The sequence below is a fragment of the Mustela putorius genome, unplaced genomic scaffold (assembly GCF_011764305.1).
Source record: "Mustela putorius furo isolate JIRA1106 unplaced genomic scaffold, ASM1176430v1.1 tig00000174_pilon_pilon_pilon, whole genome shotgun sequence".
NCBI classification, from domain to species: Eukaryota; Metazoa; Chordata; class Mammalia; order Carnivora; family Mustelidae; genus Mustela; species Mustela putorius.
The window spans coordinates 330,317-356,222 of NW_025421304.1; the positions used below are offsets into that span (position 1 = coordinate 330,317).

At 38.2% G+C, this 25,906-nt stretch overlaps 1 protein-coding gene across 4 annotated transcripts; it reads right to left on the reverse strand.

Moving 5' to 3' along the window:
- Window positions 1-1,078: 1,078 nt before the first annotated feature.
- On the reverse strand, window positions 1,079-24,838 carry LOC123386895 (zinc finger protein 585A). 4 transcript variants are annotated; one of them, XM_013047686.2, is made up of 5 exons: window positions 24,724-24,837; window positions 22,108-22,324; window positions 9,877-10,003; window positions 9,538-9,627; window positions 1,079-7,479 (listed from the first exon to the last, which is right to left on the reverse strand). In XM_013047686.2, exons 2-5 carry the CDS (start codon window positions 22,183-22,185, stop codon window positions 5,462-5,464), a joined length of 2,313 nt encoding a protein of 770 aa, XP_012903140.2. In that variant the 5' UTR covers window positions 22,186-22,324; window positions 24,724-24,837; the 3' UTR covers window positions 1,079-5,461. The 4 variants fall into 4 exon arrangements, with proteins under 4 accessions (XP_012903140.2, XP_044931835.1, XP_012903136.2 ...); XM_045075900.1 differs by having other exon boundaries at window positions 1,079-7,803; XM_013047682.2 differs by having other exon boundaries at window positions 1,079-7,803; window positions 24,733-24,833.
- Between the last annotated feature and the right edge of the window lie 1,068 nt (window positions 24,839-25,906).

Sequence of the window (25,906 nt, forward strand, 5' to 3'; positions counted from 1 at the left end):
TCCAGTGGGGAGGGGTGAACAAAAAACCCATTTGGTATCAGGTCAGATGGTGGTACTTGCAACACAAGTATAGTACAAAACACAAAGTGATCACAAGAAGTATTACTTCACATAAAATCGTTGAGGGATGGTGTCAGGGGGTTCTCACTGGGGAAGCAGAGTACTCTCAGAGAACACAGCTGGGCAAAGTGGAGCAAGCTTCCTTGATGTTAAGAAAAGCCAGTGCTGAGCTGTTGACAATAAAAATACAGACCAGCTACAACTGCAGGCTCTTAAGACCATAATATGCTCCCTTTTATTATAGTTACAATTCTGTGCTATAAACATTAAATGTAAACATGTAAAAATGCAAATAACTTAAGTATTATGTGAAAGTTTGGTAGATTATAAAAATGACATAATTCAATAATCATACAATACATATTATATATCATAAAATAAATTTTATTATAAGGAATATACAATAAATATTGCTATATATCGTAAATATACATTACTATAGTATGTAATGATATGCACATAAAAATTATACAAACCTATTTATATTTATAATCTAATATCTAATAATCTTTTATCAAATATAATTTAAATTATCACATGGTGAAACATAATACTTTTGAGATTCATCCACATTATAGCTTGTGTCAATAAATCATTCCCTTTTATGGGTAAGTAGTATCCCACTGTATAGATGTCCTACAATTTGTTGAATTATTCACCCACTGATGATATTTGGGTTGTTCCCAATCTTTTGGCAATTGAATACAGTTGGGTTTTTTTTTTTTTTTAATTTTATTTACTTGACAGAGATAGAGCACAAGTAGGCAGAGCGGCAGGCAGAGGGAGGAGAAGCAGGCTCTCCACTGAGCAGGGAGCCCAATATGGGGCTCGATCCCAGGACCCTGGAATCATGACTTTTTTTTTTTTTTTAAGATTTTATTTATTTATTTTACACAGAGAGAACACAAGTAGGCAGAGAGGCAGGCAGAGAGAGAGAGGAGGAAGCAGACTCCCCGCTGAGCAGAGAGCCCGATGCGGGACTCGATCCCAGGACCCTGAGATCATGACCTGAGCCGAAGGCAGTGGCTTAACCCACTGAGCCACCCAGGCGCCCCTGGAATCATGACTTAAGGCAGCTGCTTAACTGAGCCACCCAGGCGCCCCTGAATATAGTCTCTGTGAACATTTCAGTCCACATGTAATTTTTTACTTCTATATGTTAAGTACTGAGGAGTGAGTTTTCTGGGTCATAAGGTTAATATATGGTTAATTTTATAAGAACTTACCAAATTTTGGTTCAGAGTAGATAAACTACTTTCCCTTTCCAGCAGCAATGCATGAAAGTTTCTATTGCTTTGCATCCTTGACGACTTTTGGTACTATTTAAAAATTTTTTTCAAGCCATTCTAGTGTGTCGTGGTATCTCATCATGGTCTTAATTTGCATCTTCCTAATGATGTTGAGCATCTTCTCATACCTTATTTTCCATCTGTATCTCATACAACCATGAGGATGAATCTCAAATATTCATAAAATGAGATGTCAGACTCAAAAGGAGATACAAACGTATGTATTTATCTATATATGGATACACATATATTTTTATACCATGGTAGAAAAAAGAAAAACTATAGAGACAAGAAACAGATCAAATTAGTGACTGCAAGAGGCTGGAAATAGGAGAGAAACTGCCCAAAAAGGGATAGGAAGGAATTTGGGGGAGTGAAGGAAATGTTCTCTATCTTGATTATGATGATTACATAAATACATGCATTTATCAAAATTAAGAATTGTACACTAAAAAGGGTGAATATTATCTTATATAAATACCTCAGTAAATTTGACTTTAAAAATACCTCAGTACTACAGTATCATAATACATATAAAAGAGAAATAACTGAAAGTAACTTACAATAAAATAACATTTCCCTCTGTGAGGTTTGGGCACAGCCAAGCAGATGTTGATCCAATGCTTGTGTCAATATATAACTAGTAATGTTATTAAAAATAACAGGATACCCTCATTGGTCTCCACTAGCCCTGCTCCTTTAATAAGCCCTGACTTACATTAAGTTACTTCATTCTCCACAATTCTATTTTATAGGTGAGGCGATTGAGGCCCAGGGGGGAAGTTTGCTGGGTTGGCCCAGAATCCCTCAGCGGGTAAGTGCTGGCAGCAGGATTTGGATCCACATCCATAGCTCTGTTTATTCTAGTTGCATCACGGGAAGATCAGCTTGTGATCTCCTGACACCCTTAGATCCTCTCTAGCCCCCTCTGGGCCATTAATTCCCCAGAGGGATGTATGAAGCTAGGATCTCATCCTCAACCCTTTTCCTGTCCATGCAAACAGTGGGGATATGGAGAAGTAATGCTGGAGAACTTGCAGTAGCCACTCAGGGCCCTCATGAAGCAATGGGGAATCAGCATTATGTTAGTGGGGACCAACAGGGGAAAAGCAAATACTACCAGGATTTAATGGAGGGGTCATAGATACTGTGTTTCTGGGTAATGGACATCAGTAGATTTTTTTGCTGGTTTTCAGTGGAGGTCCTACAGAGAGAGGGGATAGCAGAGGCTCCAAAATGCAGATGAAAATGTGGTTTGTGGTGATTTATCAGTCACTGCCCTTACTTGTGGCAATCATTACAGACACTGGTAGGTGGGGAAGAGGGAAATAGTCACCTTTGTTGTGATGGACAAGTAATGGAGGGAGATCACAAACCATCCTACTAGTAGTACAGAGAAAGTATCAGAAGATAGTGTTAATAGTTGGATGGTCGGGGTGGTATATCACAGGTCCCTATTCTGAGGACCTGTAGAATAAGTGGCCATCCGTAACCACTTTCATGAAAGTAGGAATAAATGGGGAGTATAGAGGTTACTAGACTTTGTCACATATGAAGTAACAGACATTATGCTGGAGGTAATTTTGGAGGAGGTAAAAAGAAAATCTCCAGACGCTATTTCCTGGAATTAAAGAGGGATGATAAACACAGTAGTGGAGGAAAAGAGGGATAATGGATGTCCAGATGCTGTGCTGGGGTAGGATAAGAGGGTCTCCAGATACTATCTTGAGGGCTCAGTAAACACTGTCCTACGTTGAGGCAGAACTGTGGGTTGCAAGACTTAGAGAAGCCCCAGATAACAGTACGGGATGAGTTAAAGTGAGTTAACAGTGGGTTGTCCCCCATACATTGTTCAAAGAGAAAGGCATATCGTAGATCATCAGATATTGTGAAAGGGTAAGGTGAAGGGAAGCTAAAGATGAATCAGACACTGATCTAAGGTGAAGTAACATGATGTGTCACTAAGCACTATGAAATCTAGGTAAGGAGGTTAAAGGGCTTTCCCCCTTGACCAGGTTTTTATCCCGATCCTCAGTCACTATGCTGTTCACAAAGGCAAGAGCATCTCTACACAACCCCACTACTTCCCACTCCCAGTTGTTACCAGTGCACTGACCTGGAGGAACCATTCTGCTGGTTCAGTTTGGCTGCCCAGAAGCTAAGTGTTCAATCAGACCCTCTGCCTGCATTTGAGAGGCCACTGCTGCCAGTCTTGGGTTGGACACCTAACTTCCAAGGATGGTCTGCCCTTTGGCTTTCAGCCCCTTCATACTATTAGCTTTGGGCCTGTCAGAGCACGAGGAGTAGGTATGCAGTAAGGGTCTGGGGTGGGGTAAGGTTGTGCATTCTAGGACAAAGTGAGGCTCTTCTGCAATGATTTTGGAGCTCACTGTGAGCTTTCTGAAACACGGTAAGAAATCTCGGAACACCCAAGCATCTATGTGGGAATTCCACCGTATAGGTTTTCCCTTCTTTAAAGTGGCTGTCATCAGGCCAAAAGGTTTAAGGTGATGTTTCAGTTTTAGGGCCAGGAAGGAGGCACAGCCCAGGTAAAAGCTAGAGATGAAAAAGCCTGGTATTTTAGACAAGTTGGTTCTCCCCAGTGGAGTATCCTACACCACAATATAGAAAAGATCAAAGGGAAGCTATGATGAATAGGGTTGTAACTCCACAATGTGCATTTATTTATGTAATGCTTGTTGTCATCAGGCACAGGTCAAGGCTCATGGTGGAGAACAAACAGGGAAAAACTTTCTAGTTTGGGAATCACAGACAAGTAAAATATACAGGGTATCATGACAATAAGTGCTATGGAGAAGGAAGGAGGATAGAGGGGAAGGGACCCAAATTTTAAACCAGTCAGCCTCTGTGAAAAGGTACCACTGGAAGGTATGAAGGAGCTAACCAAATGGATATAATGAACCTTGTTCTTCAGAGTGCAAAGGCCCTGAGGCAGGACCCGAACTGATGTGTTTGAGGCACATGGGGAGAAGGTGCTTGTGGAGCCCATGGCATGAAGATGGACACAGAGAAGACATGAACAAATGTTGAGGTTTTTAAAATATGAGTTACTGACTTGTTATTATAAATGTCAGCTCTAAGGAAGGCAAATTAGCTGGAAGAACTATGAGGAACTATGAGGAAGACTGGATGAAAAGTTGACCAAAATGACCCAAAAATTCTACCTCAGAAGCTTTCTGAGGGTAGTGGAAGTTCACAAAACACTATGCTGGGAGCTAAATGAGATCATGGCAGTCAGCAGACAGAGTGTCTAATGCACTTATGGGTGTCAGAAGATGATGTGCTAAGGATTCATAAGGGTCAAAGACACATCACTGGTAGATGCTAAAGGGTGTTACAAGTCATGATGCTAGAGGATAATGAGTCAACATATACTCTTGAGGTTTGTGTCCTTATACATAAAGAACTTTTTTTACTGAGTTATCTCTTTCTTGATGGAAATACTCAATGGGGGTTGGATACACACAACCATGTTAGATTCAACAGAAGAATGAAAACACACCTGAAACTGTTAGACAGTGTGTTCTGCAGCAAATATCTCACAGAACTTAGGGTTTGTCACTATTGTATATATTATGTTGTTCTACCATTCAACTTGTTGGCACTTTACCTATTCCACAGTAAACAGGGTTATCATTAAGACAACATAACATAAACTTTCCTCTGCAGAATTTGGTAACAGTGTTCCATCATATATATATATTTAAGTAGGCTCCATGCCCAGTGCAGAGCCCAATGCAGGGCTCAAACTCACAACCATGAGATCAAGACCTGAGCTGAGAGCAAGAACCCGATGCTCAAACAACTGAACCACCCAGGTGCCCCGTTCTATCCTATTTTTCAGGAGAAGCCTTCTTCTAATCTGCCAAATTGACAAAAATTACTTTTCTTCCTGTATGAATGCCTCAAGGCTTAATGAAGATGGTGACAATGTGTGAAGGACCCCCTTCATTCAGGGCCCTCTTTGATATAGTAATGTGTGACATTTTGATGGGGTATTTCTACTTATGATAATATGTGTATTTTTCTGAAAAAATTCAATGATGTACAATTAGACCTGATCTCACTGAGGTTTTCTCATACTGTTCCTCTCAAGTGTGAATACTCTGATGGACACTGAGCACAGATTTCTGGACGAAGCCTTTTCCACAGACTACACACTTATAGGGTTTGTCTCCAGTGTGCGTTGTCTGGTGTTTATTCAAATTTGACCTATCTGTGAAAGCCTTTCCACACTCAGCACACACATAAGGCTTTTCCCCTGTGTGAATTCGCTGATGCACTTGGAGTTGTGATTTCTTAGTGAAAGATTTGCCACAGTCATTGCATTCATAAGGTTTCTCTCCAGTGTGAATTCTGTGATGTATAATCAATTCTGACTTCTGTCTAAAGGTCTTCCCACATTCAGAACAGATGTAGGGCTTTTCTCCAGTATGAGTTTTCTGGTGTTTACTGAGATTTGACCTGCCACTAAAGGCTTTCCCACACACAGCACACACATATGGTTTTTCTCCTGTGTGAATTGGTTGATGCACCAGGAGCTGAGACTTGGAGGTGAAGGATTTTCCACAATCATTGCATTCATAAGGTTTCTCTCCAGTATGAATTCTCTGATGAGTAATGAAGTTTGATTTCCGGATGAAAGCTCTTCCACACTCACTGCATACATAAGGTTTCTCTCCTGTATGAATTTTCTGGTGCACAATGAGTATTGACTTCTGGTTGAAGGCTTTCCCACATTCATGGCATTCATACTGTCTTTCTCCAGTATGAATTTTCTGGTGTATGTTGAGGTGTGACTTTTGAGTAAAGGCTTTTCCACAGGTACCACATTCATAAGGTTTCTCTCCAGTATGAATTCTCTGATGTGTAATCAAGTCTGACCTTTGTGTGAAGGCCTTTCCACATTTAGGACATATATAGGATTTCTCTCCTGTATGAGTTTTCTGATGTGTAATAAGATTTGACCTGTTGGTGAATGCCTTCCCACATTTAGTGCATGTATAAGGTTTCTCTCCTGTGTGAATTCGTTTATGTACATGCAGTTGTGACTTGGAAGTAAAGGATTTCCCGCAGTGGCCACATTTATAAGGTTTCTCTCCTGTGTGAATTATTTGATGTGCAATCAAGTGAGCCTTCTGGATGAAGGCTAGTCCACATTTCATGCACACATAAGATTTTTCTCCTGTATGGATTCTCTGATGCACCGTAAGTGCTGACTTCTGAGTAAAGGCTTTTCCACATTCACTGCATTCATAAGGTTTTTCCCCAGTGTGAATTCTCTGGTGTATAATCAGTTCTGACCTGTATGTAAAGGCCTTACCACAATCAGTACATATGGAAGACTTCTCTCTAATTTGAACTTTCTTGTGTGTGACGAGATTGGAACTATTATTGAACATCTTTCCATATTCAGTATAAAGAAAGGGTTTCATTTTTGTGTGAATTCGTTGATGTACCTGGAGTTGTGACTTAGAAATGAAGGACTTCCCACAGTTACTACATTCATATGGTTTTTCTCCAGTATGAATTCTTCGGTGTGCAATCAAGTGTGTCTTCTGGATGAAGGCCTGTCCACATTCAATACATATATAGGATCGCTCACCTGTATGAATCTTCTGATGCATCTTGAGCGTGGACTTTTGCGTAAATGCTTTGCCACAATCCGTGCATTCGTGGTGTCTCTCTCCAGTATGAATTTTTTGATGTATACTGAGATCGGAGTTATAAGAGAACCCTTTTCCACACTCACTGCATTCATAAAGTTTTTCTCCAGTGTGAATTCTCTGGTGCCTTAAGAGAGAAGATACTTGGAAAAAAGCTTTTCCACATTCACTGCACTTATAGGGCTTCTCTCTAGTATGGGTTCTCTGATGTGTAATGAATTCTGGCTTCTTTACAAAAGCCTTGCCACAGTCAATGCACACATAGAGTTTTTCTCCTGTATGAACTTTCAGATGTAACCTGAGCTGTGACTTCTGGGTGAAGATCTTCCCAAATTCAGCACATTCATAAGATTTTTCCCCAGTATGAATTTTTTGATGTTGAGAGGGTGCTTGTTTATAGCTGAGGATTTTCCCACATTGATTATGGTCCCATAACTTCTCTCCTGTTGGAGAACACTCAGGGTGAGTATAGGAAGAGATTTTAATATGTTCAGTAATCTTATTTATGTTCTTTGATGCACTGTTTCTGTAATGACTGTGTAAATCTAAATTATACTTCAAAGCATTTCCAAATGAGTCACACTGGTGGGGTCTTTTTGGTGAAAGAATGTTTTGGCTCACATGAATTATTTTTCTAATGTCCTTATATTCTTCTATGTAATCCTTCTTTGTAGTCAAAATTTTCTTGATGAAAGCAACATCTCTTAAAGATTTGTTTTCTCTTTGCTGATAGCTCTCTATCTGGTCACCAATCTGCCATAATTCTTCTAGAATGAAATATAACAAAATTTCACTTGTAGCATCACCTTCCTTCTCAATGTAGAAAGCAGCTTTTTCAAAAATTCTCTGCTGTAACATTTGAAACCTAAACTCTTCTCAAAGGAAAATGATATTTTAGCTCAAAGACCAGTTAGCAGAGGCTAGAGGGGAAGGGTCAAATGGCTCATCCATGTTGAACACAGAGAAAAGGGTGACTCATTTGTTGAAGAGGCTAGTGACAGTGATGAAAGGAAATATTCTAGGATATAATTCACTGGTCAGAGTAAATAAACATTATGAACATAACCCACCATGGACAAAAGTGGAAAAAGTAAGGCAAAGAACAAGATATATAGCACAGCAGCATTTACATAAATTAATAACACCCCAAGTCACTTTAAATTTTAAAATAGGCATGCATTAAAAAATAGGTTTCTATCACATAAAATAACTGCCTATGGTGAGAAGTGAGATGGGTGTGGGGAAAAAGATATGGAAATAAATCAAAAAACAAAATACAAGAGTTCCTTCTCTTATCTGAAGGGGACATGTTATAAGACCCTCATGGATACCTGCTGAATCCTCAGACAGTACTGAACCTGATTTTTTTTTTTCCTTATTCAGTCAAGGACTTTCAACTTTTCACTTAAAGGAAGCACTTTATGGCTTCTCTTTGGAATACTGGAATTGCCACCTTCATTACTCTTGTGCTCTAGGGCCACTGTTAAGTAAAATAAGGGTTACTTTAACAGAAGCACTACAATATCATGAGAGTCAATCTGATAACCAAGATGGCTACTAACTGACTAATGGTCAGGTAACATTTATAGCATGGATATGCTGGACAAAGGGATGATTCAACTCCTAGCCTGGATGGAGTGGGATAGCAACAGACTTCATCATGCTACTCAGAAAGGCACACACTTTAAAACTTATGAACTGTTTATTTTTGGAGTTTTCCCTTTAGTATTTTTAGACTACGGGTGACTGAAACTGCACAAAGTGAAATTGTGGATAAGGGCCAACTACTACAATAGAAAATCTTTACCCAGACTGATGATGACAGTGTGCCCTGAATGAGGACCATGATTAAACTCAATCTTGTAAAATACAGAAATAAAACAATTACAAAAATCAGCCAATGAGCCAGAGAGACTTTAGTCAGTGTGAAGTCAACCAACACTGGAAGGAAATAACAGAAAAGTACTCCTAAAGGTTAAGTGACAAAGTCATCAGTTAGATGAAAGGCATGGGGAATGAGGAAATAAGAAATCTTATGTCAGTGCCTATGGAGAAAAAAGGCTGGTTGGAGTTAATGTTCTGAAGCATCCAATAGTGGAAAGAAAAATGACAGAGGACTACCAGGAGTGGAAGTGTGTAATCTACTTTGAAAGAAAGCAGATCCATGAATGCCTGAATGCATAAAGAATCTTGGACAATGGGGAAGGCAGAAAGAAAAAGAATGTTTGAGAAAAGGAGCATAGCCAAGGAAAACAAAACCCTGAATGAGGCAGATTGGCATGTAATCCAGATTCCAAAATAGCCAAAGAAAATGATGATTAGACATGATGAAGGCATTTAGTCATCTGAGCGGCCAATGCCAAGGGTCTTCAGGCAAGGCAACAAAAAGTTAAAGCCTCCCAAAAGAGTCATCTTAATAGCATTTCAGAGATGCCAGTCTTTCTCAACACAGCTGAGATTTGCTCCCCTTTCTCCCATCTGTCTGGGTCACACTCGCTCACCTGGACAGCTCTGATGTGGATCACACTGCAATGCCCATGGCTCCTGTCCTTGCTCCAACATGAAAACTTCTGGCTGGGGAACTTCATATCCTGTTCGTAAGAAATGATAAAGGACTGGATCCAGCTAATTATGTTTCAAAGCACAATTAATAAAGTCTTGTTCAATGAAGTTTTTTTCTTCAGGAATGGAACCATATATTTCTAGGAACAGAGTAATATTCAGAATGCCCAAAGGGATAAAGAATCCTGGATAAATCAAGGACAGAACCATCACACTTCAGATGTCTCACAGCATTCAGCAACTGAGAATGGAAACACTGTGGAAGTGACTATGCTTACCCACAGAAAGCAGGTGACTGTAGGTCTCCAGCATCACATCCCGGTATAGGTTTCTCTGAGCAAGGTCTAGATGCTGCCATTCCTCTCTGCTGAAATCTACAGCCACATCCCTGAAGGACACCGATCCCTGTAAGGGCACATTCCTGTTCAATGTGAATAGTTAGCTTTGGGGGATGGAGAGACTATATTTAGGAATCTGGAATGTTGGTTTGGTTGTTAATTTACTTCCTCCTTTTTTCCCCCTAATTTTAAAAGATTTTATTTTAGAGAGCCAGAGTGGGAGGGGCAAAGGGAAAGAGAGAGAGAATCTCAAGCAGACTCCACACTGAGTGCAGAGCCCAACGTGGGGCTCGATCTCAACACCTCATTCATGACCTGAGCCAACACCAAGCATCAGATGCCCAAATGACTGCACCATCCAAGCAGGTTCCTCTTTGTAAAAACTCACCTCCCATTTCCCTTTTATTATGGAAAATTTTATTTTCCATTTTATTATGGAAAATTTTGAACATACAGAAAATTTAAAAGAATCTACGCAGTGAAAACCACTCGGGATCTATCATTAGCATTTTAGTCTTTTTGTTTTATCACACATCTATCCGTCCTTTTATCCAGCCATCAATCCATCTTACTTCTATGCAGTTCAGAGTTAACTATAAATGCCAGTACACTTTGTGCTAAATACTTGAAAATGCAAATCATCAACCAGAGTATAATATTTGTCTACCTTTCTTAAGGTAAAATATACTCACAATGAAATGTACAAATTCACGATGTCCATCTGAAGTTTTGATAAATGTGTACATTACACCTGTGTAACACAGGAACTTTAAAAAATGATTTTTCATATAGGGTACCTATTCAATATCTAGTTTTTCACAATATTTTGTGGAAGAAAGAAATCCAATTAAGAATTTCTGCCATTTGTTCTATACTACAGTCAGTTAATTATATTTCAAAGCTGAAGAATGAGATAGGCTCTCTTTTAGTCTTTTAGCAAGTAGATGAATGACCTGGGATACAGCTTCTGAGCAATTTAGGACCAGACATTATGCTAGTCCTAGGAACAAAGAAACCAATTATTTGTTTCTAATCTTTTAGCAACTTAAAATATCAAAGATTTAAAAGAAGGAAAAAAGAAGACATGTGTTCACTAAAGTGTCAAAAAGTAAATCTGTTAGGTAGAATACACTGAGGACTCAAAAAAGTTAAAGGTATATTTGACAGAGGACAGTAAGTTTTTATTAGTTAAATTTAAGTTGAAAGATGAGTATGGGGGCCTGGGTGGCTCAGTTGGTTAAATGTCTGGCTTTGGTTTGGGTCATGATCCTGGGGACCTGTAAGCAAGTACTATACTGTGCTCCCTGCTTAGCAGGGAGTCTGCTTCTCCCTCTGCACCCCACCCCCCAACTTGTGTGCACTCTCTCACTCTCTCGCAAAAATAAACAAATAAATAAATAAATAAAATCGATTTTAAAAAGTAAAGAAAAGGGCGCCTGGGTGGCTCAGTGGGTTAAGCCGCTGCCTTCGGCTCAGGTCATGATCTCAGGGTCTGGGATCGAAGCCCGCATCGGGCTCTCTGCTCAGCAGGGAGTCTGCTTCCCTCTCTCTCTCTCTACCTGGCTCTCTGTCTACTTGTGATCTCTGTCAAATAAATAAATAAAATCTTAAAAAAAAAAAAAAAAAGTAAAGAAAAAAGAAAGATGATAAGTGTAATACAAAATGGAGGATAGGGAAGGTCATTTCCCAGAGAAGGCCAGTAAAGGTGAGGAGATAGGAAAATACATGATGAGTTTGAGGAATACTAAATAGCTCTATATAATGGAGAGAAGTCTTCATGCTATGTCAGGAAGGCACTAGGGTATGATCAGAGTATGATGAGAAAACAAGTAAGATTTTTTACTTTTAGTAAAGGTAATTAATTAGATTTTTATTAATTTTTTTCATATAAGATCCCTATTGCAGAATAACCAAATAAATATGAGGAAAAGTTTCTTATAGAATGAGTCTAGCTAATAAATGAGGAAGTTAGAATATCATAATTTCGTAATTCCTGTGAAATAATGAATTTATTCAGTAATCATTAATGGGTGTTTAAGCTCTTTGAAGAATACCGGTGGAATTTTGATCGGAATGGCATTAAAAGTATATATTGCTCTAGGCAATATAGACATTTTAACAATGTCTATTCTTCCGTACACAAAGATAAAGTCAAAATGGATAAAAGACCTCAACGTGAGACAAGAATCCATCAGAATCCTAGAGGAGAACATAGGCAGTAATCTCTTTGATATCAGCCACAGCAACTTCAAGATATGTCTCCAAAGGCAAAGGAAACAAAAGCAAAAATAAACTTTTGGGACTTCATCAAAATCAAAAGCTTCTGCACAGCAAAGGAAATAGTAAAAAAAACAAAGAGGCAACCTATGGAATGGGAGAAGATATTTGCAAATGACAGTACAGACAAAGGTTGATATCCAGGATCTATAATGAACTCCTCAAACTCAACACACATGAAACAGGCAAACATATCAAAAAATGGGCAGAAGATATGAACAGGCACTTCTCCAATCAAGACACACAAATGGCTATCAGACACATGAAAAAATGTTCATCATCACTAGCCCTCAGGGAGATTCAAATTAAAACCACATTGAGATATCACCTTACACCAGTTAGAATGCCAAAATTAACAAAACAGGAAACAACATCTGTTGGAGAAGATGTGGAGAAAGGGGAACCCTCTTCCACTGCTGGTGGGAATGCAAGTTGGTGCAGCCTCTTTGAAGAACAGTGTGGAGATTCCTCAAGAAATTAAAAATAGAGCTTCCCTATGACCCTGCAATTGCACTCCTGGGTATTTGCCCCAAAGATACAGATGTCGTGAAAAGAAGGGCCATCTGTACCCCAATGTTTATAGCAGCAATGGCCATGGTCGCCAAACTATGGAAAGAACCAAGATGCCCTTCAATGGACGAATGGATAAGGAAGATGTGGTCCATATACACTATGGAGTATTATGCCTCCATCAGAAAGGATGAATACCCAACTTTTGTAGCAACATGGATGGGACTGGAAGAGATTATGCTGAGTGAAGTCAAGCAGAGAGAGTCAATTATCATATGGTTTCACTTATTTGTGGAGCATAACAAATATCATGGAGGACAAGGGGTGTTAGAGAGGAGAAGGGAGTTGGGGTAAATTGGAAGGGGAGGTGAATCATGAGAGACTATGGACTCTGAAAAACAATCTGAGGGGTTAAAGTGGCGGGGGGGTGGGAGGTTGGGGTACCAGGTGGTGGGTATTATAGAGGGCACGGATTGCATGGAACACTGGGTGTGGTGAAAAAATAATGAATACTGTTTTTCTGAAAATAAATTAATTAATTTATTTAAAAAAAAATAATGATCCAGCAGCTAAGGGGACAGCAGGGTAGTTTTAGATGGGAATTAGGATGCCAGAATATTAACGACTACTAATGCTAGGTGGTAAGCACAACAGATACAAGGGCTCCTTAAACTACTCTCTCTACTTCTGAATACATTTACTATTTTTTTAATAAAATATTTTTTAAAAACCTGATTCTCCTACTAAACATTTTTTTAATTTGTAAATGCATAATTGAAGGAATGGGTACCTGGCATAAACTTTTTTTTTAAAGGATTATAGGAGGGACACCTGGGTGCGCTGAGTGTCAGACTCTTGGTTTCAGCTCACATCATGATCTTATGGGTCATGAGATGGAGCCCCATGTTGGGTCCACGCTCAGTGGGGAGTCTGCTTGGGGGTTCTCTCTCTCTCTCTGCACCTCCCCCCACTCACCCACAGTCTGTCTCTTGCTCTAAAATAAATAAATCTTTAAAAAAAGGGGATTATAGGGACTTGAATACCCACACTCAGCAATTTATAGAAACGATAGGAAATTAGAAGAACAAACAATAGGATCTATTAGATATTTATAGAGTACTCCAACTAACAAATGTGAAGTACACATTCTTTTCAAGCACCCACAGAACAATGACTAAGAGAGATGATAATATAGGCTGTGAAACAAATTGCAACAAATTGAAAAGAACTGAAATAATACATAGCATTTCTGACCATAATGAAATCAAACTAAAAATCAGTAACAAAGACAACAAAAAAGTACAAAGGAATTATATTACAAAATAATAACAAAAACTATCTGGAAAGCCACAAATTATTTAAAAATTAAACAACACATTTCTAAATAACCTGTATGCCAAAGAGGAATTTTCAAAGAAATTTTAAAAATACACAGAACTGGAAGAAAGTGCAAATACAATGTGTCAAAATCTGTTGGATGCAGATAAAGCAATACTGAAAAAGAAATTATAATACTAAATGCTTACATCAGAAAAGGGGAAACAATCCAATTAAAAAATGGGCAGAAGATCTGAACAGACATTTTTCCAAAAACATACAGAAGACCAACAGGTACATGAAAAGGTGCTCAATATCACTAGTCATTAGGGAAATGCATATCAAAACCATAATGAGATACCTTACACTTGCCAGAATGACTATTACCAAAACAAAACAAAACAAAATTACTGATGAAGATGTAGATAAAAGGGAAGCCTTGTGCACTATAGGTAAAAGCATAAATGGTGGGGGTGGGGGCGGTGCCTGGGTGACTGGGTTGGATAAACAGCCAACTCTAGACCTCAGCTCAGGTCTTCATTGCATGGTCATGAGTTCAAGCCCCATGTTGGGCTCCATGCTAGGCGTGGAGCCTACTTAAAAAAAAAAAAAAAAGTAAATTGGTACAACAGCTATAGAAAACTGTATAGAGGCTTCTCAAAAAACTAAAACTAGAACTACCATAATGATCCAGCCATTCCATGTCTGGGTATTTACCCAAAGGAAATGAAAACAAACTCAAAAAGATACATGCAGGGATGCCTGGATGGTAGTCAGTCAGTTAAGCATCTGACTCTTGGTTTTGGCTCAGGTCATGATCTCATGGGTTATTAGATCAAGCCCTGTATTAGGCTCTGCGCTCAGCATGGAATCTGCTTGGAATACTCTCTCTCCTTCTCTCCCTCCCTCCACTCATGCAGGCACACACACACACAAGTCTCTCAAATAAATAAGTCTTTTTTTTTTTTTTAAGATTTTATTTATTTGACAGAGAAAGAACACAAGCAGGGGGAGCAGCAGGCAGACGGAGCAGCAGTTTCCTTGCTGAGGGAGTAGGACTTGCTGAGAGTCTGTGGGACTCAAACCCAAGACTTTAGGATCATGACCTGAGCCAAAGGCAGACACTTAACCGAGCCACCCAAGCATCCCTCAAATTTAAAAAATCTTTAAAAAAAAAGATATATGCACCTCCCATTTTTACTGCAGCACTATTTATAGTAGCGAAGACATGAAAGCAATCTGTGTCCATCAATGGAAGAACAGATAAAGAAAATGTGATACACACACACACACACACACAAATGGGAGTATTATTCAGCCATAAAAAGGAAAGTACTCTTGCCATTTGTGACAGTATGGATGGACCTTGATGATATTATGCTAAGAGAAGTAAGTCAGACAGAGAAGTACAATTACCATATGATCTCATTTATATATGAATCTCAAAATGAAACAGAAGAAAATAAACAAAAGTCACAGAGAACAGAGGTGGGGGATGGGTAGTTGGCAAAATGGGTGAAGGCAGTCAAAAGGTAAACTTGCAGTTGTAAAAATAAATATGTCATGGGGCTATAATGTTACAGCATGGTGACTCTAGTTAGTAGTACCGTAATGTATAAAGCTGCCAAGAGTAAATCTTAAAAAGTTTTCATCACACAAAAAATTACAACTATATATGGTGATGAATATAAATTAGACTTAATGTGGTGGTCATTTCACAACATATACAAATATCATATTTACATAATAACATATTATGTCATATATATATACCTGAAACTGATACAATGTTATATGTCAAGCATAAATTAAAAAAAAAGGAAACGGAAAATTGATAAATCACTAATCTAAATTCCTACCTCAAGAAACTAGAAAAAGAGCAAAATAGACTCAAAGCAAGCAGAAAAAAGAATATAATAAAGAACAGGTATCATTGAAATTGAAAACAAAATTTTAAAAAACACACAAAGTGTACATGGTTGGGTCAGTCAGTAAAGCGTCTGCCTTCGGCTCAAGTCATGATCCCAGGGTCCTGGGATCAAGCCCTGCGTCAGGCTCCCTGCTCAGCAGGGTGTCTGCTTTTCCCTCTCCCTGCCACTCTGCCTACTTGTTCCCTCTCTTCTCTCTCTGCCAAATAAATAAAATCTGAAACAAAACAAATAAAAAAGCCAAACAAGAAAAATCAATAAAACACAATCCAGTTATTTGAAAAAATTCAGTAAAATTGATAAGCTTTGTTGACTGATCTAGTAGTCAACAGACTGGCAAAAATAAAAAGATACAAATCACCAATGTCTATAATGAAAGCTAAGAAATATGAGTACAGATCCAGGGGTGCCTGCGTAGCTCAGTCGGTTAAGCATCTGACTCTTATTATGTCATATATATATGATCTTATTATGTCATATATATATGATCATGATCTCAGGGTCCTGGGATCGAGCCCTGTGTGAGTCTCCTTGTCCCTCTTTCCCTCTCTGCTCTTCTCCCAACTCATGCTCTCTCTTTCAAATAAATAAAATCTTAAAAAAAAAAAAATACAAATCCAGCAGCCATTTAAAGGAAAATAAGAGACTATAAAAACTCTATGCTAATAGATGCAAAAACTTAGAAGAAATGTACCACTTCTTCAAAACTGCAAGCTCCCAAAAGTCAACTACTATGGAATAGAATAGATGATGATCCTATAACCATTAAATTAAATTCTTAATTTAAAAGTTCCTGAAAAAAGAAATTTCCGGTCCCAGAGAGTTTTCCTAGAGAATACTACTAAATATTTAAAGAAGAGTTAGTCTCCCTCTTCTCTCTCTGCCTGCCTCTCTGCCTACTTGTGATCTCTGTCAAATGAATTAATAAAAATCTTTAAAGAAGAGTTAGTGATTTTTGTGAGGCCAGCATTATCCTGATACCAAATTAGACAAAGACAGCATGAAACAAATACTACAGGACAATATATCTCATGAACTTATGTGCAGACATCCTCAAAAAACATTAACAATCAGTAGTGAACAAAAAGAGTTGTGAACCACCACTGTATTATATTTTGCAATGCCCTATGAGGATCTAGAACTGTTTCAAGATAAATAAAAATACATTGAAGAAGGTGTATTCTCAAAACAGAACATTTTGGGATAGGCAAAACTGGAAAATCAGTCCTGAGACCCCCGCACAATTCATGTAAAACAATATGAATTTCTTACTTACCTAAAGTTAAGGCTGGAGTAGTAAAGCTACAGAAGGGATTGATATTGAGTCTCCTCAATATCAGTTGTGAAGATAAGAAAAAGGGACTCAAATAATTATCTGTTATTCCTTCAGTACAACTGCTGACTTACACATATTGAAATTTAGGTGATAAGACACTTACAAGGATGTACGCTAAGTAGTTGAATAGAGAACTAGAATGGAGATAAAGATTCAGGAGTTGTATATTCAGAGGATGCCACTGAATTCAGGGGAGGGAAAGAGCATAGAGGAAGGACAGGACAGAAGAAAGTTCATCTGTATCTGTGGAATATATATCTTAGAAATTTGTGGTTTTTAATGTCTAAATTATGATTTTTTTTTATTTCTTCATTTAATTGTGGTCAGAGACTATAGTTTGCTTCTTTGTGATGTGTTGATTCTATTTATGGGGCTTAAAACATTGTCATTTCTTTAAAAATGTTCCCTATAGGGGTGCCTGAATGGCTCAGTGGGTTGAGCCTCTGCCTTCGGCTCAGGTCATGATCTCAGGGTCCTCGGATCAAGCCTCACATAGGGCTCTCTACTTAGCAGGGAGCCTGCTTTGCTCCCCCACCCCCCTGCTTGCCTCTCTGCCTACTTGTGATCTCTCTCTGTCAAATAAATAAAATCTTTCAAAAAAATGTTCCCTATATATTTGCAAAGAATACACGTGTTCCAGTTTTTCTTTTTCACACATTTCCATACTGATACCCTACATACACCGATACCTCAGCCCCCAGACCCAGTGTCACCAGAATTTAATGGGGAATAAAGATGATGTCATATTAGCTTTGATTCCTAACCAAATGAGCTTCTTATAAACAGTTTGTCCATGAAAAAATCTCCTCATTCAAAGATAACAATAAATATCTCCTAATGTACAAAGATACTACAGCAAAAGGAATGAGGGAAAAAAAAAAAAGCAGAAATTAAAAGGAAAATGCTAGAAATAAAATGCCACAATATAGAAGAAAACACATTCACTACGATTTCAAGGAATTCACTAAAATAGTTAACTGCCTGAAATATACAGGAATCTAAGAGTCCAAGGAAGAAATAATGGACAAACAGGCTTAAGAAAATGGTTATATAAATTTTTAAAAAATAAACTGGCAGAGGGGCGCGTTGGTGGCTCAGTGAGTTAAAGCCTCTGCCTTCAGCTCAGGTCATGATCCCAGGATTCTGGGATCAAGTCTCGCATCAGGCTCTCTGCTCGGCAGGGAGCCTGCTTCCTCCTCTCTCTCTCTCTGCCTACTTGTGATCTCTATCTGTCAAATAAAACAAATATAATTTTAAAATAAATAAATAAACTGGCAAAACTCTGTAAATAAGTGAAAACACAAAAAGCAGCAAGGAGCAGATTAAGAAAAGTGAACAACATGAAATGGAAATAAGAACTTTTAAAGGAAAACAGAAAAAAAAATAGAGTTCAATAAAAAACATCTAACTAACAAAAGAATCCTTGAAGTGGAAGCATAGAACTTTTACCATTAGTCACAGCATAAATTTGATAGATATTGTCTAAAACAAGAGATTAAAAGATTCAGTTCAAAAAAAAAAAAAAAGAGGGAGGCAAAATAAGAGACTCTTAACTGAAGAAAACAAACTGAGGGTTGCTGGAGGGGAGGTGGGCAGGGGATGGGCTAGATGGGTGATGGGAATTAAGGAGGCACTTGTGACGAGCATTGGGTGTTATATGTAAGTGATGGATCACTAAATTCTGCTCCTGAAACTAGTATTACACTATATGTTAACTAACTAGAATTTAAATAAAAACTTGAAAAAAAAAAAAAAAAAGATTGGGTTCAAGATGTTAAAATGTGACAAAAGATCAAATTAAAAGAATCAACTATACAGAAAAGAATCCAAACCTTCCAAATTACCAGAATGGACAGAGAACCAAAGCAAGAATACAGAGTTTAAGGTGAAAGATATAAAAAAGAAGTATCTTTATCAGAAATGTACATAAAATAAGGGGCCTGGGTGGCTCAGTGGGTTGGGGCCTCTGCCTTCAGCTCAAGTCATGATCCCAGGGTCCTGGGATCGAGACCCGCATTGGGCTCTCCGCTCAGCGGGGAGCCTGCTTCCTCCTCTCTCTCTCTCTGCCTGCCTCTGCCTACTTGTGATCTCTGTCAAATAAACAAATAAAATCTTAAAAAAAAAAAAAAGAAAGAAATGTATGTAAAATAACATCTTTCCAAACTACTATACAGAAAAAGTGCACAAGGACTCTAAAGGATAACAGTAAAATGATAAACAAAAGACATATCTGGAAAAGTCAACAGAAAAGAAACAAGAACCTTCATCTTAATATCAGATAGGGCTGAATTCTAGGGAAAAAAATATTAAACATAATGAGGACACAATCCAAAATCAATTTCAGATGCCATTATTATCACTACACCAAACTTCATAGCATTGAAGTTTATGAACAGAAACTACAGACAAATATAGACAGAAATATATTTGTGGTGGGATACTTAATATCTCTCAGCTCCAAAAGATAAAGTAAAAACAAAATAGAACAAACACACTGTAAAAACCTCATAACTATATAAGATTGATTACTGATAAGACAGCAAATTCTATATCCTGAAATATTCTTGTGCCTATAGAATATTCAGAAATATTAAACATAAAATTTGCGTGCAAACACACTTTACACAAAACTTAACATTCCAAGAAGTAGAATAAAATCAGCATAAATAAATCTCTCCAAAGCTGCAATCCTAATTTTATTAAAGGCAGAATGAGCTTAAATAAAAATCTTAATACCTAAAAGTGAAAATGTAAAAAGTGGGGTGCCTGGGTGGCTCAAGTAGTTAAGGCCTCTGCCTTCAGCTCAGGTCATGATCCCAAGGTCTTGGGGTCAAGCCTTGCACCTGGTTCCCTGCTCAGCAGGGAGACGACTTCCCTTCCTCTCTCTCTGCCTGCCTCTCTGCCCACCTGTGGTCTCTGTCTGTCAAATAAATAAATAAAATCTTTAAAAAATTTTTTAAAAAAAGAAAGTTAAATAGTAATTAAAAATTTGGTGAGAAATTTAGTAAGTTTCTAGAAATTCACCCACTCCATCTAGATTTTTGTACTTATTTGCATAAGAGAAATTATTTCCCTAAATTATTTCTGAACATTGTTTTACTATATATCTTATCTTTTGATATATAGCATTTTAATATTTTTGAGATATTTTATTATTTTAGCTTTGGAGTGGACTGCTAAGTGAGAAAATAATGTCTGTTTCATATGTGTCCCTATGATAAACCCTACTGGACTACTGTTTTCATGTACTCTTGAATTGAGTTAGTTAATACATTTATGACTACTGAATCTATGTTCATAATTTCCAGTCCTTTTACTGTTCTTGACTGGCTTGGTCATCAAGATTAACATAGTAAACACAGTAAAACAAACACCACAACCAAGGTTGGGAATAATTTTAGGTATCATCTTTACCCAAAACTTTCGCACAAAGATCAACTATTAATCCACATGATGTTTTCCACCATTTTTGAGTGTGTAGGAAACGTCTGATAAACATTTTAATTTCTTCAGGGGCTTCTGAACCATCTGTATTTATCAATTTTGACATTTATTTTTTGTAAAACTGTATCCCTTCTGTTTAGGTTTTCATAGTTTTGAATGATTTTGTGTAATATTCATTTGAGATTGTTTTAATCTTTGATATTGCAGTAACTATCTCTCCTGTTTTGTTACATACTTTCAGTGTATCTTTACTCCCTGTTCTTGATCACCACATTCAGAAGCCACTTATGCTTCTGTCAGATATGTTCATCAATTATGTTTGTTCTCTACTTGACTAATTTCTTCCCTTATCTTATTTCTTTGTTATTTTCTAGCCCTTATTTTTATTTTATATTCATTAAATTCTTTTTCTAACTTCTTCAGTTATAACTGTTAATCATTCCTTAGGTCTCCCCACCCCCCCACCCCCCAAAAAACCTTTCAGGATTCCTTAAAAAGGTATTTAAATCTCTATTTTTTCCCCTCTATCTATAGTTTAGCCTTGCCACACAAACTTTAAAAACTAGTTCTTTTTAAAAAAATTTTTTAAATTAACATATAATGTATTATTTGTTTCGGGGTAAAATGTTCTTTATTTAACTGAAATTAAACACAAGGAATTTTCTAAGATCCTTTATGGTTTTCCCTTTAAAGAATATTTATGTAGAAAAAAATTCAAAGTTTTCAGATATGAGGCTCTCTTTTGTTAGTCTTTTACTTTTTTAAAACTTTTTTAAAAGTTGTGGTAAAGTACACATAAATTTTACCATTTTAAAATATATAGTTCAGATATTAAATCTTTTCCCAAAGCTGTGCAAAAGTCTTTTACTTCATATTTCTAATTTAATGCTCTTGGTTAGAGAGTAAAATCAACATTATAGCAAAGTCTGCTTGGATTAATGTTTTGGGGGGTAGTTAATAAAAGAAATCAGTGGAGAACCAACATCTAAAAAACAAATTTTGAAAAAGAACAGAGAAATATTTATGTGAGGAGAAACAGTTTAAGAAGAAATAGAGAAATACTTTCAGAATTGTACACAAAAATGATTTCTAATCAGGAATCTCATCCTCAGCCAAAGATCAACATAGCATAAGGACAAAATAAAAGCAGTTTTTGACATTCCACCTCTCCACTGTCATACAGTTGGCCTCTAGATGTGGAGACAACCATGTGTTGCTCATTCTTGACAGAAAGATCGATTTGCTTCAGGGAAGGAAGAGTCTGGTTGCTTCCTGTGACCCTCTGCCCCTGCCCAGAGGCTCTGGTGACATATCAGAGGTATCTCTGAATCCCTACCCCCTGGGATTCTTCCTTCTCACCTCATATGAATTATCACGTTCCTCTGGAATCAGGACCAGTGATTTCTGGGGAGAGGTCCGATTAGCTGACATGGTCATGGTAGGTCTCAAACTTTATTCTCTCGGGAGTCTAAAGCTTTGCAGACATCTGTAAACTCAAGCAGAGCTGCTGGAGAGAGGCAGGCTGGAATCTGGAGAAAGATCTAACCCAGGGGCTCCCTAGAGACACCAAAAAAACCTAGAACGACAATGTCCACATGGTCAGATACTAGATATTCATCTCACAAACTTTTCCTGTGAATACCAGGTGAAGTTCCCTGAGCTAGACACACAGAGCAGAGGCTCTTAAACTTGAGTGTGCTTTCAAAACACTTGGAGGACTTCTTAGAATACAGTTAAAAATCCTCAACTTCACTCTCAGTTTCTGATTTAATAGGCCGAGGGTAGCAAATGTTTTAGTCTAGTCAGGCTGCTGTAATAAAATACCACAGACTGGGTAGCTTATAAACAACAGAAATTTATTGCTCACAGTTCTGAAGGCTGGAAAGCTCAAGATCAAGGAGATGGTATGGTCTCCGATTTTAGTCAGGGGTCTCCTCCTGGTTCATAGCCAATACCTTCTCACTGTGTCTTCACAAGGTAAAAGGGGTTCAGGAGCTACGTGGGATGTTTTATAACAGCACTAATCATTTATAAGTGCCCACCTCTATAACCTAATCAGTTCCCAAAGGCCTCACCAACTAATATAATATTTCTGGAGATTAGGATTTCAACCTAAAAATTCTGGGAGAACACAAATATTCAGACCATAGCAGGGCCCAAGAACCTGTATTTCTAAGTAGTACCCACGTGCTGGTCCAGGGACCACACTTTGAGAACCAGTGCTGTGGGAATATAAAGTTGAATGAAACCTGTGGCGTGTATTAGTCATGAGAAATGGAGTAATATACTTAAAATTTGAACTGTAGCTCAGCTATCTTTCAGCTCTGAGAATATGAAGTTCCTTCCATTTTAGTTTCACAAATGAGGATTAAAGTACCTATTTCACATCTCCCTGGCACACAAGCAGCACCTGATAAATCTCAGCAATTACCATTCTCTATTAGATACTAAAACAATATAAAAACGATGTAATCAAACAGAGAAAACAACAGCTCAGACAATACTGATTTATATATGTAACAAAAATGGCACAGGAATGTGCACAGGACATTTATTGTTAAGCAGCACTGACATAACTGACCATCCACCTGGAAAAAAACAAACTATATCCCCATCATACATTATACATTAGGTTGAATTCCAGCAGGACTAAACATTTAAGTATATGTACTTTATAAACCCGAAAAGATACTTTAAAAATTTTAATAGTATTTGTTTGTATGAACATTGTGGTGGGGTGGCAGAGAGCCTTATTACATATATGAGAAAACCCAGATGTTATAAAAGAAAAAAATAGATATTCCTGGTTAGATGACATTTCTCGGTTATATATTAGAATACACTTTAAAAGCAAAGATGAATAAATATATACACAAAATTTCAATATGTAACAATAAGTTATTTCTAAATTTAAAAAAAATCTAGCAATCAATATGGGAAAAAAAATCCCAGAAAAAAAAAATCTGAACACAGGATATGAAAATTCACAGGAAATTAAATTTAAATGGTAATTAACCAAAAAGATGCCAATTTTAATAACAGGAAAGTGCATTAGAGCAATTAGATACTAATTTTTCCTAAGAATAGTAAAAACTTTTTTATTTTATTTTTTAAGTAGGCTCCACGTCCAGCGTCGAGCCCAACAGGGGTGGGGGGGTTTCAGCTCACCACCCCAAGATCAAGACCTGAGCCAAGATCAAGGGTTTGTCGACCAACTGAATGAGCACCCAACGTGCCCAGTAAAACTTATTTTAAAAAATCTAATGTTGGAAAGCATTTGGGGAAATTACCCATTTTATAAATTACTGGTGGGAGCTTGAATGTTATGGTATCTTTTGAATTACTTAATCTATTATCAAAAATAAGCAACTCTTCCTAATAGTTTCAAATACACAAAGCAGATACTGACAGAAGGAAGGACAAGTGGACAAATCACCACTGTAGTGAGTTACCTTTCTCTCTAATTAAGCAGACAAAATAAACAGAATATATATGAAACAATACAATAGAGAACACACATTGTTTTGATGTAATAGATGTGACTATGAAAACCGACAGAGAACTAGACGGTAAAGCAATTTTTAAACTCGAGCATTATGCAGAGGCATTATCTGAAATAGACAACGCACTTCTAAATAACTCATGGATGAAAGAAAAACAAATAACTAAAGTTTTAAAAGCCAGTACTTAGATTTGAACAATAAAATGCTACACATCGTAACTTAACGAATGTTTAGAAAGCAAGCTCATCATAGACCCCACCAACCCCCATAACTGACTCCACCGCTCACTGAGCACTGACTCCCATCACTGAGCCCACGAATCCCACATTCATCTCAAAAACCCTCATCACTGACCCAAGAGACTCCCAACACTGCTCTCAACGGCAACGGACGCCACAAACTCTTCACCACTGAGCCCAGACACCCCCATCATCGACCCCACAAAATCCCTAATCACGACAAGGAAAATCACCTCAGAGACCTCTCGGAATTAAAATGCGGAGAAACTCCTGACACCAGCGGCCAAAAAAGCTTTCGAGGACCACTTCCGCTTCCGGCCTAGCATTTAGCATCCTCTCTCAGGAACTGTTGCTAGTGCTCATGCTCTGAGTTACCTTGGAAGCCTCACATGCCAACAGTTAACATGGCGCAGGTCCCGTAAGAGACGCTGTCGGACCAAGAACATGGTCTCGCCCGATGGTGCTTCTGTGCGCGAGCCGCCATCTTTGAGGCGTGTCCATTCCGTACAGCGGAGGAATAGGCCTCCCGCCGGTTTTCATAGAGCGAGGCTAGGATTGCCACAGAGAATGCAAGGGGGAGGCCCTGGCCGAGGTAGGCTTCTGGAAGGGGGAAGGTATTGGCGATGGGGTCTGGTACTCTCTGTTATATTTAGAAAAGCTAATTTCCCTCTAAGGATATGGAGCTCTGCTGAGAGCCATTATCTACTGGGATAAACCACCAGGGATGAGGGGAGCCAGGAAGGAAAAATCACTAAGGGGACGTCTTATATGTTACTGTTGAATCCTGGGAGGAGTCATCGGCGGATGAGGGGAGAAGTCAAGACAGTACAGTCTACTCTTTGGAGAAACCGCTCAGGGAGAATGTGGAGACGTCAGAATGGGAGCCCCACCCTGGACGAAACCACCCGGCAAGACAGATGTCAGAATGGGCCGCGGGCTGCAGAAAGGGTAGTTTAGCCTTTATGGGAGGAACCACCTGGCTAAGTAGGGTACAAGTTGAAGTGGTCCAGACTTCCCTTGAGGGATGCCACCAGGGCAAGAAGGCACTTTCTGAAGGGCTGGTGGAGGGAAATGGAGCCTTGAATTCCCATCAATCTCCGTTAGTAGACAACAATTATAAAAATAATAATGGTTTTTAATATGGTCAACGTGTGGCAAAAAGCACCTAAGAAAAAATGCTATTTTTGTTTTAATTTACAAATTCAATTTGTAAATTAAAATCTAGGTAATAATAATGTCCTTGGGATATAAATGAAGCCTAAAGTCCAAGGGGCAGGGTGCTGGGGGGGAAAAGGGGGTTGCGCTGTGAAGACACAATTCCTTTCATCTGATGAACTCCTAAACATTCTTCAAAACCTCACCAAATATTGCCTCTGCCAGAAAGTTCTGCCTGACAGTGGTAGGAGGTTCTATGAC

What these genes read in the sequence shown, in the direction of transcription:
- LOC123386895 (XM_045075900.1), bottom strand. Translation starts at nt 22,185, where the DNA reads ATGACCATGTCAGCTAATCGGACCTCTCCCCAGAAATCACTGGTCCTG. An exon ending in AACGTGATAATTCATATGAG is followed by an intron (nt 10,004 to 22,107) that starts GTGAGAAGGAAG and finishes GTGCCCTTACAG; the next exon opens with GGATCGGTGTCCTTCAGGGA. An exon ending in TCCACATCAGAGCTGTCCAG is followed by an intron (nt 7,804 to 9,537) that starts GTGAGCGAGTGT and finishes ATTTCATTCTAG; the next exon opens with AAGAATTATGGCAGATTGGT.